Here is a 13,064-nt window from a genome sequence, read left to right on the forward strand (position 1 = left end):
ATCTCTACTACTTTTTCAATTTCCTGTGAATCTATAATCTCTCCATAGCAACCTGAACAATCCTTTTAAAAAGCTGTTTAATTATTTTTTAAATAACTATTAAACTATTTAGTATGTATTAAACTGTTTAGACTACAGGGCAAGAGTGAAAGCAGTGAGACCAGTTAGGAGAAGGGGCTATGGCAATATATCAAACAAGAGGTGGTGGTGGCTTGGATCGGGGCAGTGGCAGTGGAGGTGATGATAATGGTCAGAATGTGGTAGAACCTTCAGAATTTTTTGATAGATTAAATGTGAGGTCTGAGAGAAACAAGAATCCAGGGTGAATCTTAAGTTTTGGCTTGTATGACAGGGTGAGTATCACCTTTAACTGAGCAGGGGGAGACTATGAGTGGAGGTGGTTTTTGCAGGGAGTAATCAAAGGTTTAGTTTTGAGATACAGGCAGTAAACTTAGTGCCAGAGCAGTCCTATGGTATTCCTCAGGGCCTACTGCTGGCACTTCAGATCATGGTCATGCTATGCACGGTGGGCAGATAAGCTTGCCTCTTACCCCTTTTTCCATGTTTAGGACACATTTTGGTAAAAGCTGTATTGTATGACTTTTCTGTTATTTCATCTATCCAGCAAATATTTATTCATTTTTCTCCTGTATACCAGGCATTATGTTGAATTCTGAAAATTACAAAGGTGAATAAAACAGTCCCTACCCCCAAGGAGCTTGTCGTCCATACTGAAAAAGAAAGGTAGAAAACATAAAGAGTTTAGGTTCTGTTAAAGAAATATATTTAAAATTCAGGGGGCTGAAGGCAATGATCAGACTTCATTGAGAAGCTGACTTAAATATCCCAAAAGTTAAGGAAATGCTTACCAATAGGATTATAGGCTGGGTAGCAGGGACATTTTAGTCATTGAGCAGTTTTAAGAAATTTGTAAAAGCACAAATGAGATTGTGTCTTTCAGGAACAAAATCATGGAGAAAGTGGTATGTCAAGCTAAGCAGTTTTATTTTCATCCTAAAGGCTATAAGTAGTCAGTGGAGGGGTTTCAGTAGAGAGTGACGTATCTGGTATATTTTATCAAGAGTATGCTAATGGCACAATGTGGGTAGCTTAGAGAAAGATAAAATTGCTCATGATTTATTCTTTTTCAGCTACGACTAATAGACTGGGGTTTGGCTGAGTTTTATCATCCTGGCCAAGAATATAATGTCCGAGTTGCTTCGCGATACTTCAAAGGTCCTGAGCTACTTGTAGACTATCAGGTGAGAACAGAAGGGCAGGCACAATTTTGGTCCTGTGTTTATTTTGCACATAATTTACCAAAAAAAAAAGTATCATTTTGTGCATTTAGGTAGGCCACTTAATGCACATTCACAGCTGTCCTTTTTATATGAAATGTAAAATATAAATCACCTTAATTCATGTACCATAACTTACATTACTTTTATTGTCATAATGTCAGTAGAATATGAATAGGTTTGCATTTGATCCTAACTTGAGGGAAAGTAGCCAAAGACACGTTCTATAATCAGCAGTTCCAGAACTGTTTTGAGAATTGTAAGCTGTTTTGTTTTTGTTTTTGTTTTTGTTTTGAGACAGAGTCTCACTCTGTCGCCCAGGCTGCAGTGCAGTGGCATGATCTCGGCTCACTGCAAGCTCCGCCTCCCAGGTTCACGCCTTTCTCCTGCCTCAGCCTCCCAAGTAGCTGGGACTACAGGTGCCCACCACCACCCCAGCTAATTTTTCTTGTATTTTTAGTAGAGACTGGGTTTCACTGTGTTAGCTAGGAAGGTCTTGATCTCCTGACCTTGTGATCCACCCTCCTCAGCCTCCCAAAGTGCTGGGATTACAGGCATGAGCCACTGCACCCGGCCTTTTGTTTGTTTTTTGAGGCAGAGTTTTGCTCTGTTGCCCAGGCTGGAGTGCAATGCCATGATCATAGCTGACCGCAGCCCCGAACTTCTGGGCTCAAGTGATCCTCCCAGCTTAGCCTCCTGAGTAGCTGAGACGACAGGCGTGCACTACCACACCTGGCTAATTTTTAATTTTTTTGTGTGTAGAGAGAAAGTCTCACTATGTTGCCCAGGCTGAATCTCAAATTCCTGGGCACAACCCATCCTCACACCCTGGCTCCCCAGAGTGCTGAGATTACAGGCAGGAGCCACCATGCCCATCCTGTAACTAAGTGTAACCAGTCTTCAGAGTGAATTCAAGAATGTTTTCTTGTTCTTCTGAATTGTATACTAAATAAAAAAGTCTTCTCCCCAACTCCCCCAAAAAGCCTTCTTCTCACAGAAAAAGGAGAAAGGAACCAAATTAATAATAGATTTGCCAAGTGTTTAAAAATCTAAAGTTTTCTTGGAAGTATCTTTTATGCCCAGTCTTTCCAGGTTATGACCGGTTGATTTTAAAAGTTTCAGACTCTTTGTTCTTGTAGGAATTTCTTTCTTGGGGTCTTAAGGCTATAGCCTGAGTTCAAAAAGCATTTTATGCATAAAAATAGTTTTTACAGTATTACTAATAATTGTGAAAAACAGAACACTGTCCTATTATAGGAAAATTAAAGATTGAATTCTAAAACATTTATGTAATAAAATACTAATGATACACATTGGATGGTCTCCATGGGCTAACAATTTGGAGGTTTTTTTTTTTTTCATGTAAGTGAAGAAAACAGTTCAAAATAGTATATGTATTAGCTGAGCATAGTGGTGTATGTCTGTAATCCTACCTACTCAGGAGGCCTAAGCCCAGGAGTTGGAGACTGCAGTGAGCTATGATCACACAACTACACTCCAGCCTGGGCAACAGAGCAAGACCCTGTGTCTTTAAAAAAAAAAAAAAAAAAATGAGCCAGGCACAGTGGCTCACGCCTGTAATCCCAGCACTTGGAAAGGCCGAGGCAAGTGGATCACAAGGTCAGGAGTTCAAGACCAGCCTGGCCAAGATGGTGAAACCCTGTCTCTACTAAAAATACAAAAAAATTAGCCGGGCGTGGTGGTGGGCGCTTGTAATCCCAGCTACTCAGGAGGCTGAGGCAGAGAATTGCTTGAACCTGGGAAGCTGAGGTTGCAATGAGCCGAGATCACACCCCTGCAGCCTGGGCGACAGAGCAAGACTCTGTCTCAAAAAAAAAAAAAGTAAAAATTGTTTTAAAACCGAGTGAAAGATGCATAAAAGAAGAGACGAGCCAGGCATGGTGGCTCATGCCTGTAATCCTAGCACTTTGGGAATCTGAGGCGAGCAGATCATGAGGTCAGGAGTTTGAGACCAGCCTGGCCAACGTAGTAAAACCCCGTCTCTACTAAAAATACAAAATTAGCCAGGCATGGTGGCACGCGCCTGTAGTCCCAGCTAGTCAAGAGGCTGAGGCAGGAGAATTGCTTGAACCCGGGAGGTGGAGGTTGTGGTGAGCCAAGATTGCGCCACTGCACTCCAGCATGGGCAGCAGAGTGAGACTCTGTCTCCAAAAACAAAAAAAAAGAAAGAAAGAAAAGACTAAAAAGAAATATATGAAGATGTTATTAGTGTTTTGATTTTGAGTCAGTGGAGTGATTTTTTTTTTAATTTTAAAAATTAATTTTTTATTTTGAAGTGACAAGCCTGAGGATTCACAGATAATAACAGTGAGTTTACTTTTATGCAGATGTATGATTATAGTTTGGATATGTGGAGTTTGGGTTGTATGCTGGCAAGTATGATCTTTCGGAAGGAGCCATTTTTCCATGGACATGACAATTATGATCAGGTAATATATGTTATACCCATTGAAAATTTTACTGGTCTAATGCAATGATAGCCAGAACTGCCTATAATTTTCAGTTCACTGTTTGTTCAGCCACCGTGATATTGATCCTTAGATTGATGTTTTGGGAGCTACCAGCTTAGCCTTTTGAAATCAGACTTTCCCCCCTAGTCTTTGTCGTTTGCATTGCTTGTTTTATTGTGAAGAATACAAATAAATTGTCATCCAGATTTTTAAAATAGGACATTACCTTAGAATTCTCCTAATAAAACCTTATTCTCCAATATGGTGTTTTCTCCAATATGTTATCCCATATGTGGTATTTCTGTGATCCTTTTGTCTCTTTATATGGGTTGAGTTATAGATGTTTCTTAAACTAACTCCACTTCCCCCTTGAAGATCAAAGGGCTCTTTCATTCACAAGAACCTGGAATGATTCTAGGACCTTGTGGAAGGTACCATTGCCTTGTTCCCTTTGAGCACCATGTCCAATTTTAATGAGTCAAAGAATACAACCTGAATTCCATTAAAGTCAATAACTCTGTATCAAGTGTCATGCAGTACTGAGGAATACAGAAAAAAGAAAGAATAGTTTTCTTCCCTCAGATAGTTCATAGTTGATCTTGTAAGGGAGTCAAACATACAACAAAATAGATTACAGTCATAACTTCAGAGTAGAAGTGTGGACAAGGCACAAAAGGCCGTAGTGGTGAGTAGTTTGAGTGTGCAATGGGAGCTTCCCAAAAGAAGCGACATCTTCAGTTGGGTTTTGAGGGGAGAAAAATAAGAGTTCACCAGGGTGACATTTCAAGAGGAAGAAACCAGTTTATAAAGTAGTTTGCTTTTTCTAACACTATCACATTGAGTTGAAGTCTAAACTGTTAGGAGGTAGCATTCATACCCGTAGACGTGATGACCCGTTTATGTAAATTCAATCATTGTTAATTGTTGATTTGTTAATATAATATGCTTGTGGTATGAGTTTTTGTCTTTCTTTAATACTAGTTGGTGAGGATAGCCAAGGTTCTGGGGACAGAAGATTTATATGACTATATTGACAAATACAACATTGAATTAGATCCACGTTTCAATGATATCTTGGGCAGGTAAGTCATGAAACAAAATATGTGCATCTGTGGCTTAAGCACTTTGAGAGTGAACTGACACTTAGGATCTTCAAAACAGTTATGTTCTCTTTGCCAGCACTGTCAGGATGTCAGTGGTTCAGTGCCACAGGATGCTGCATTGAGCAGGCCTCTGATAAAGGCATTGGATTGAATGGCCCTTTATTCAAATTAACTTACAGGAGTCTGATGGAGGGGTTATAGCTAGAGGATTCCTACAAAATGAATGAAGTGTAGATTCTAGTAGAAGGGTTACAGTTGAGGCAAAAATCAAAATTTACCTTGCTTCTTTAAGTTAAAAACCTCTCTCCAAGAGAAAGAAATTGAAGTGGAAAATGCATGCTTTAAGACTGATGTGCAGGCTGGGCACGGTGGCTCATATCTGTAATCCCAGAACTTTGGGAGGATCACTTGAGCCCAGGAGTTGGAGACCAGCCTGGACAGCATAATGAGACCCTCGACTCCTTGCATGGTGATGTGTGGCAGTAGTCCAGACTACTAGGAAGCTGAGGCAGGAGCTTCCCTTGAGCCCAGGAGGGAATGCTACAGAGAGCTATGAACATGTGGCTGCACTCCAGTCTGGGCAACAGAGTGAGACCCTGTCTCAAAAAAAAAAAAAAAAAAAAGACTATATGCAGACAACCGACTCTTAACAGTAGGGACTAGATACAGTACTTATACACTTAACCACTTAACAAGAGGAGATGGACTTTCCTGATGCAAAGGCTTTTGCTAGCCAAGTGGCAGAGATGCCAGGAATATGTGTGGGGATGGGAAATAGGCCTGGTGAGCTCAGCCACCTGACCCTCCTTGCTACACAGAAGCAGTCACGTCCTGTCAAGTAATCTGAATTATGTTTCTTAAAATTGAGAGAACTCAGATGTCTTTTTTTACTCTGGCTGTGTTGTTTCCAGTCTCCAGTTAGCTTTGTTGTCCCACTCAGTGGCAGAGTGGTGCAAGACTACTCTCTTGAGTTTGGATCCCTCTTTTCTTTTGTCTGGGCTATTAGCCACTAAGAAAAATGTAGGAATGAAATGTTGGGCTTCTGTGCCCACGTGGCCCATTTCTCATTCCCTCTTTTGGTCCTGCAGACACTCTCGAAAGCGATGGGAACGCTTTGTCCACAGTGAAAATCAGCACCTTGTCAGCCCTGAGGCCTTGGATTTCCTGGACAAACTGCTGCGATATGACCACCAGTCACGGCTTACTGCAAGAGAGGCCATGGAGCACCCCTATTTCTGTGAGTCCAGATATCTAGCCCACAGAGTTTGTGCAGGCGCAGAGTCCTATAGAACAGAGTCGTAATCCCAGCTCCTGTCAGCTTGCTGCAAAGTTAATTCACCCATGCTGAGCCTCAGATTCTTCCAGTGGGGATAGTGATGGCAACTACATTGCAGAATTATTGGAAGAATTCTTCTGTAACAGAATACATGACACAAGAACATTCCGAAATAAACTTTTTTCATACTGTGAGGATGACACTTCTCAGTGCCTCAGTCTGGAATGGTTGAATTAGAATACATAGCCCTATATCTTTCCTGTCTCTAGTAATCATTCATTGGAAAGAGGTAATGAGGCTTACAAATCTTAGAATTGTATGAACACCTTGACTTAGATTTGTGAGTATAGCCACCTGTGCCATCCTAAGTGAAAATACCACTTAGACCCACCCCATCCTCACCGTGGTGTTAGCTGCAACATTACATTTTTCCTTCGGTAATAGTGTGATGGTTTTGTACTGAATCATTTACACTTTTGCCCAGTCTCCTGTACCTGAAGCAGACAGATAGGCTGATTGAGATAGAGAATGTGGTCATAGCCCTAACCTACATGGACCTATAGCTTTGGCCTACTTGGTACTGGGCTGTGGACACACTGGTAATATATTACCATCTTTGCCGAGTTACAGTGTCTTGTCTCCATTAAACCTCAACAGGACCAGCTTCATTAAATTAGCTCTACTATAAATAATTACCTCATCTTTCCACCATTTGATTGAAAGGTTAGCTTTTACCACAGTTTGATAGGAAAGCTATTTCTGTTTTGTACCACTTGTCTAATTCATGGTGAAGGCAATTGCCACCTTAAGTTCTTTGGGAAATAATGTAGAGTATAAATAAATGGCAAAGAATGAAGCTGACTGCTTTCAGGCTTCCAGACCATTAGTTTAATCTTTCAAGCAAAACAGAACCTAGCCTTTTTGTCTCTTTTCTAGACACTGTTGTGAAGGACCAGGCTCGAATGGGTTCATCTAGCATGCCAGGGGGCAGTACGCCCGTCAGCAGCGCCAATATGATGTCAGGTCAGTTCACTGGTAAATTTTCTTTAAAAAAATGTGGAAGTCAATTACTGTTCTTAGCTTTGTGGTCTGATTTCTTGTATACCTTCTCTGTACTGGTAGCCTTACGACTTTTTTTTAACCAGGTTTCAGCATGCTTGACACTTGGTATACTTTAGTGATACTGTCTTCAATAGGGTTTCCCCTTCTAGGCTAGAATCCCAGCATTCCTGGCTGAAAATTTCTGGCATAGGGGCTTGAAAGTGCCAAGCCATGAAAAGGAAAAATACACCATTTCATCTTATAGTTTGAAATGACAGTAGTTACATGGCCCTTAGAAACAATGTTAAGAAATGGGGTATAGAGGTGGGGTTTATACATAGGTGTGTATGTGTACAAGGACAGTTCTGTGACATTTGCCAGAGCAACTATAGAGTGCCTATCAGTTGTAAAAACATAAGTAAAATGGTTTTTCATTATTGAATCATTGTGATATATAGTGAATTTTTGTAGAGTACCCAGTTATTCCAAAGGAACTACAGGCACATAGCATAAGAATTATACATGTAGGCAACATCCAAGTGGGTGCACATCTGGTAGTGAAGGCATTTACTTACATACCCTCAAATAATTGCTGTTGCCCTCCCCTTTTTTAAGAAAAGAACTAACTGCCTTCTGGAATTTACCCCTTGAGTATCCTACCTCTGTACAGAGTAATGTATATCCAAACTTACTTGTAGCCTTATTTGTAATAACAAAACATTGAGAATAGCTATCAGTAGGAAACTGGTTAAATCAGTTATGGTATATCCATTTAATGGAATGTGGTGCAGCCAGAGAAAAGAATGAATAAGAGTTTCATGTTCTGTTAGATCTCCAACTCCAATATAATAATGTGAAATTTAAAACTCAAGATGCAGGGCCAGGTGCAGTGGCTCATGCGTGTAATCCCAGCACTTTGGGAAGCTGAGGCAGGTGGAACACTTGAGGTCAGGAGTTCGAGGCCAGCCTGGCCAGCATGGCGAAACCCTGTCTCTACTGGAAATACAAAAAATTAGCTGAGCATCGTGGTGGGCACCTTTAATCCCAGCTACTTCGAGGCTAAGGCAAGATAATCGCTTGAACTTGGGAGGCAGAGGTTGCAGTGAGCCAAAATCGCACCGTTGCCCTCCAGCCTGGGTGAGAGTGAGACTCTGACTCAAAAAAAAAGTGAGATGCAGAGCCATGTCTAAGAGGAGTGGAGAAGAATATATAATAATGTTCTCATATATTATTAGAACAGGAGTGGAGAAGAATATATAATAATGTTCTCATATATTATTAGAGCAGGAGTGGAGAAGAATATATAATAATGTTCTCATATATTATTATTATTTATTTATTTATTTATTTATTTTTTTGAGACAAGGTCTTGCTCTGTGGCCAAGGCTGGAGTGCAGTGGCACAATCTCAGCCGCTGCAGCCTCCACCTCCCAGGTTCAAGCGATTCTCCCACCTCAACCTCCCAGGTAGCTGGGACTACAGGCTCCCGCCATCACACCCAGCTAATTTTTGTATTTTTAGTAGAGATGGGGTTTCACCATGTTGGCCAGGCTGTTCTTGAACTCCTGACCTCAGGTAATATGCCCAGTGTGGCCTCCCAAAGTGCTGGCATTACAGGCGTGAGACACTGCACCTGGCCTTTGTATACTTTTTTGAACCTTTTGTATTTTGAACCATGTGAATATATTACCTGTGTGTACACACAAACACACACACACACACACACAAACATGATGAGAGAGGTGGAAAAATCGAATGGAAATAAATTCCAAAACACCGTTTTATCTTAGAAAGTGCTCTTTCGCCATTCAAATTGACTTTCAGTAATTTTGAAAGCTGCCAGCTATCAAGACAGCATGGTATAAGAGCACATGAGCTTTGACTGCGGTCCTGTGCTGTTCATTATGGTAGTGACTAGCCACATGAGGCTATTTAATTACAATTGAATAAAATTTAAAATGTAGTTCCTCAGTTGCACTAGCCATATTTCAAGTGCTCAGCAGCCACATGTGGTTGGCTACTGGTCACCAGGGTGGACATCTCTGCCCTAAACAGGCCTGGGTTAGAATCCAGCCATGGTTGCCACTTGCTAATCGTGTACTTTGGACAAAATCCTTAAATTGTCCAAGCCTAGATTTCTTTACCTGTCTCTTAAATTGATTAGGACTTGCCACTTTAACTTGAATTTGTGAGGATGAGACTTGAAGTATATGTAAAAATCCATCTAAGAGGAAGTCTTCAATAAAGAATTATTGTGTTCCTTTTGCAGTGAGTGCTATGAGAAACTGGTAAGATTGCCATGGTTGGTGTCTTTGGCTCACTGACAGCTCTTTTCTTTCAGGGATTTCTTCAGTGCCAACCCCTTCACCCCTTGGACCTCTGGCAGGCTCACCAGTGATTGCTGCTGCCAACCCCCTTGGGATGCCTGTTCCAGCTGCCGCTGGCGCTCAGCAGTAACGGCCCTATCTGTCTCCTGATGCCTGAGCAGAGGTGGGGAAGTCCACCCTCTCCTTGATGCAGCTTGCGCCTGGCGGGGAGGGGTGAAACACTTCAGAAGCACCGTGTCTGAACCGTTGCTTGTGGATTTATAGTAGTTCAGTCATAAAAAAAAAAAATTATAATAGGCTGATTTTCTTTTTTCTTTTTTTTTTTTAACTCGAACTTTTCATAACTCAGGGGATTCCCTGAAAAATTACCTGCAGGTGGAATATTTCATGGACAAATTTTTTTTTCTCCCCTCCCAAATTTAGTTCCTCATCACAAAAGAACAAAGATAAACCAGCCTCAATCCCGGCTGCTGCATTTAGGTGGAGATTTCTTCCCATTCCCACCATTGTTCCTCCACCGTCCCACACTTTAGGGGGTTGGTATCTCGTGCTCTTCTCCAGAGATTACAAAAATGTAGCTTCTCGGGGGAGGCAGGAAGAAAGGCAGCAAGGAAAGAAGGAAGGGAGGACCCAATCTGTAGGAGCAGTGGACTGCTTGCTGGTCACTTCCATCACTTTACTCCATAAGCGCTTCAATGGGGTTATCCTGGTGGCTCTCGTGGAAGTGTGTCTTAGTTACATCGAGATGTTGAAAATCTACCCAACATGCAGACAGATACTAAAAACTTCTGTTCAGTAAGAATCATGTCTCATTGATCTAACCTAAATCCAACTCATTTATAATTTTAGTTTTAGTTCAGTTTAAAATGTTGATACCTTCCCTCCCAGGCTCCTTACCTTGGTCTTTTCCCTGTTCATCTCCCAACATGCTGTGCTCCATAGCTGGTAGGAGGGGGAAGGCAAAATCTTTCTCAGTTTTCTTTGTCTTGGCCATTTTGAATTCATTTAGTTACTGGGCATAACTTACTGCTTTTTACAAAAGAAACAAACATTGTCTGTACAGGTTTCATGCTAGAGCTAATGGGAGATGTGGCCACACTGAGTTCCATTTAAGCTTTCTACCTTCTTTTCCTCTGACCTTCCCCTTCCCTTACATGCCATCCAGTGAGAAGACCTGCTCCTCAGTCTTGTAAATGTATCTTGAGAGGTAGGAGCAGAGCCACTATCTCCATTGAAGCTGAAATGGTAGACCTGTAATTGTGGGAAAACTATAAACTCTCTTGTTACAGCCCTGCCACCCCTTGCTGTGTGTATATACATAATACTTTGTCCTTCATATGTGAAAGATCCAGTGTTGGAATTATTTGGTGTAAATAAACGTTTGGTTTTATTTATCAAGGTTAGATTTAAGTTCCCTGTGTAAAGGTCTTGCTGGGTGGGTGTCTCATGTTCACATCTGAGGGGCCTGCAGCCCTGTACCGTGGAGGCTTCCCAAGGCCCCCATTTTTATACACCCCTCGTTCGACCCATGGTACCGGGCAGGGCAGAGAGGCCTTAAAAAAAAAGCACCACAAGCCAAAGCGTCTTTGGGGATTAAGGATCCTTTGCCATAAAACTCATTTTGTGTCTCAGCAGTGCAGGGATTGGGGATGGAAAAAGTCGCCAGTTTTTGTGTGTTTGTGTGTGTGTGTAAAGTGGACTTTCCACTGTAATCCAACCACCTAAGTTTATCAGGTGCTTCACTGAGGAAGCCTAGTTTTTTAAGCACAATAGCAAAACCATCAGCTCTGTATTTTCTCCTGTTAATTTCATTACAGTAGCTGCTTGTGGGAACTAGGAATAATTCTTCCAACATATTTTAAGGCCTAAAATCTTAGTTCCCCATTCTACCTTTATAGATTCACAGGCCTTTCTCGCCTAGGCATCATAGGTAGACGTAATTGTTTGGGGAGTTGAATTTAATGAACTTACCTAACTTTGTAGCCCATCTTGGCTTTAGTAACTTTATCAAGGTGGTGGCTTTAGTGAATATAATGGTAAACTTCAGAGGACGCTGAAGCCTCCTTTTATAGCGCTTCTCAACGATAGGGAGAGCTGAAGGGGAAACATTCTGACTGTGTGGCAGGGTGATTTTCTTCCTTATGACCACTTACAGTGGATATTTATTGTACTTGACCCTTTTATGCCCTAGAATGCTGTGAGGGTTACCATGTTGAATTTGTGCAGAAGCTAAAAGCACCAGATGTGCCAGAGATGCAATTTGTGATTATGTTTGCACTGGATTGTGATTTGAACAGGACACTTATAACTAATGAGTTCTTTCTTTTGAGGTGGGGAGAGGGTTGTAAATCAAGACTTCATACCCTATCCTTGTAGCTCGGAAATTTAGGTGTAGCTTAGGCTGATGCGGAGAGCTGCAGACAGCTGGACCTCCTTACACCCATCAGACCTTGGAATAAACCGAAGGTGAATGCAGAGGACTCTGAGGTGCCACCCAAGAGCCTTTTAAAATAAATAGAAGTTTTTAAAAATGCTACTTAGAGTCACTGCAGAAGCATGGAGAGAGGAAAAAAAAAAAAAAAAAGACCCAATTGGGTGGGGGGTGGGGGGGAGGCAAGGGTTTACAGAGTAACAACTTATGTGTTGTTGTAAATTACCTCATCTGTATACCTTGTATTGGGACACTTTATTTCTCAGCACTACCTGTGTCTGCATTGCTTAGATGGCAGGAAATGGAATGGCCAACATAAAAAGTTATGTTGACGATTACTCTGAAAGATTTTTTAAAGTATTTTTAAACTTTGTTTGAAGTGGTCCCTCCCCTCTTCCTCTGCTTTTTTTTAAGTTTGAAGCCAGAAGACCCTCCCCACCTTGATTTATTGGTTGTAATTGTATTGTAATTGGTATAACTAAAACATAACTGTGCTGGGAAGAAGTTGTGCCATGAAGGTCTTTAATTTTTTTTAATAAAAACATTTAAATAAATGAAATGTCCCTGCAGCCTGAGCAATATGCTTCTCCAACCGACACCGTGTGTGATAGATGGCTCAGTTTTCATGTTTTGAATTCTGTTTCTTATACTTGAAATGCCTGTCCAACTTACATAAGATAGATTAAATTGTTAGAGTGGGACTGTCAGAGGAATATATTTTGTAAAGTAGATTCTCAGGGTATGGCTAATTACTATAGTCCTAAAGTAGCAGAGAAAATTAGAGATTTGTTGACAGATTTGGGAATTTTAATTTCTTCTTAGTTTTTAACTTTCATCTTTGCTTCACCTTTTGACAAGTATGGTTATAATTAGAATTGACCATTTAAGCATCTCTTGAAAAACCTGATTTTGTCCCACCAGCAAATTCTCTCCCAAGATTGGAATTGGGTTTGCATAGTAGAGAGGCTGTCTTCCCAGGGCCTTTTCCTAGTTAAAGAAACACTTAACTAAAATGGCTGTATAGTAAGGTCATCCTCAGTTCTCAGTTCCTTCCTCAAAAAATGAGTCTAAAATTTTTTTATCCTGAATCCAACTTCCTCCACTGTCATCACTTAAC

At 41.1% G+C, this 13,064-nt stretch overlaps 1 protein-coding gene across 4 annotated transcripts in view; it reads left to right on the forward strand.

Annotated features, from left to right (window-relative positions):
• Positions 1–10,914, forward strand: part of CSNK2A1 (casein kinase 2 alpha 1) — a 61,282-nt gene extending 50,368 nt beyond the window's left edge. For all 4 annotated transcript variants that reach the window (XM_054466695.2, XM_063659104.1, XM_054466696.2 and 1 more), the window contains 6 exons: positions 1,152–1,262; positions 3,647–3,748; positions 4,751–4,851; positions 5,961–6,109; positions 7,085–7,171; positions 9,531–10,914. In XM_054466695.2, the coding sequence (XP_054322670.1) occupies positions 1,152–1,262; positions 3,647–3,748; positions 4,751–4,851; positions 5,961–6,109; positions 7,085–7,171; positions 9,531–9,646 (666 nt within the window). In that variant the 3' untranslated portion in view covers positions 9,647–10,914. The remainder of the gene's footprint in view (positions 1–1,151; positions 1,263–3,646; positions 3,749–4,750; positions 4,852–5,960; positions 6,110–7,084; positions 7,172–9,530) is intronic.
• The last annotated feature ends 2,150 nt before the right edge of the window (positions 10,915–13,064 follow it).

This window comes from Pongo pygmaeus, chromosome 21 (assembly GCF_028885625.2).
Source record: "Pongo pygmaeus isolate AG05252 chromosome 21, NHGRI_mPonPyg2-v2.0_pri, whole genome shotgun sequence".
NCBI classification, from domain to species: domain Eukaryota; kingdom Metazoa; phylum Chordata; class Mammalia; order Primates; family Hominidae; genus Pongo; species Pongo pygmaeus.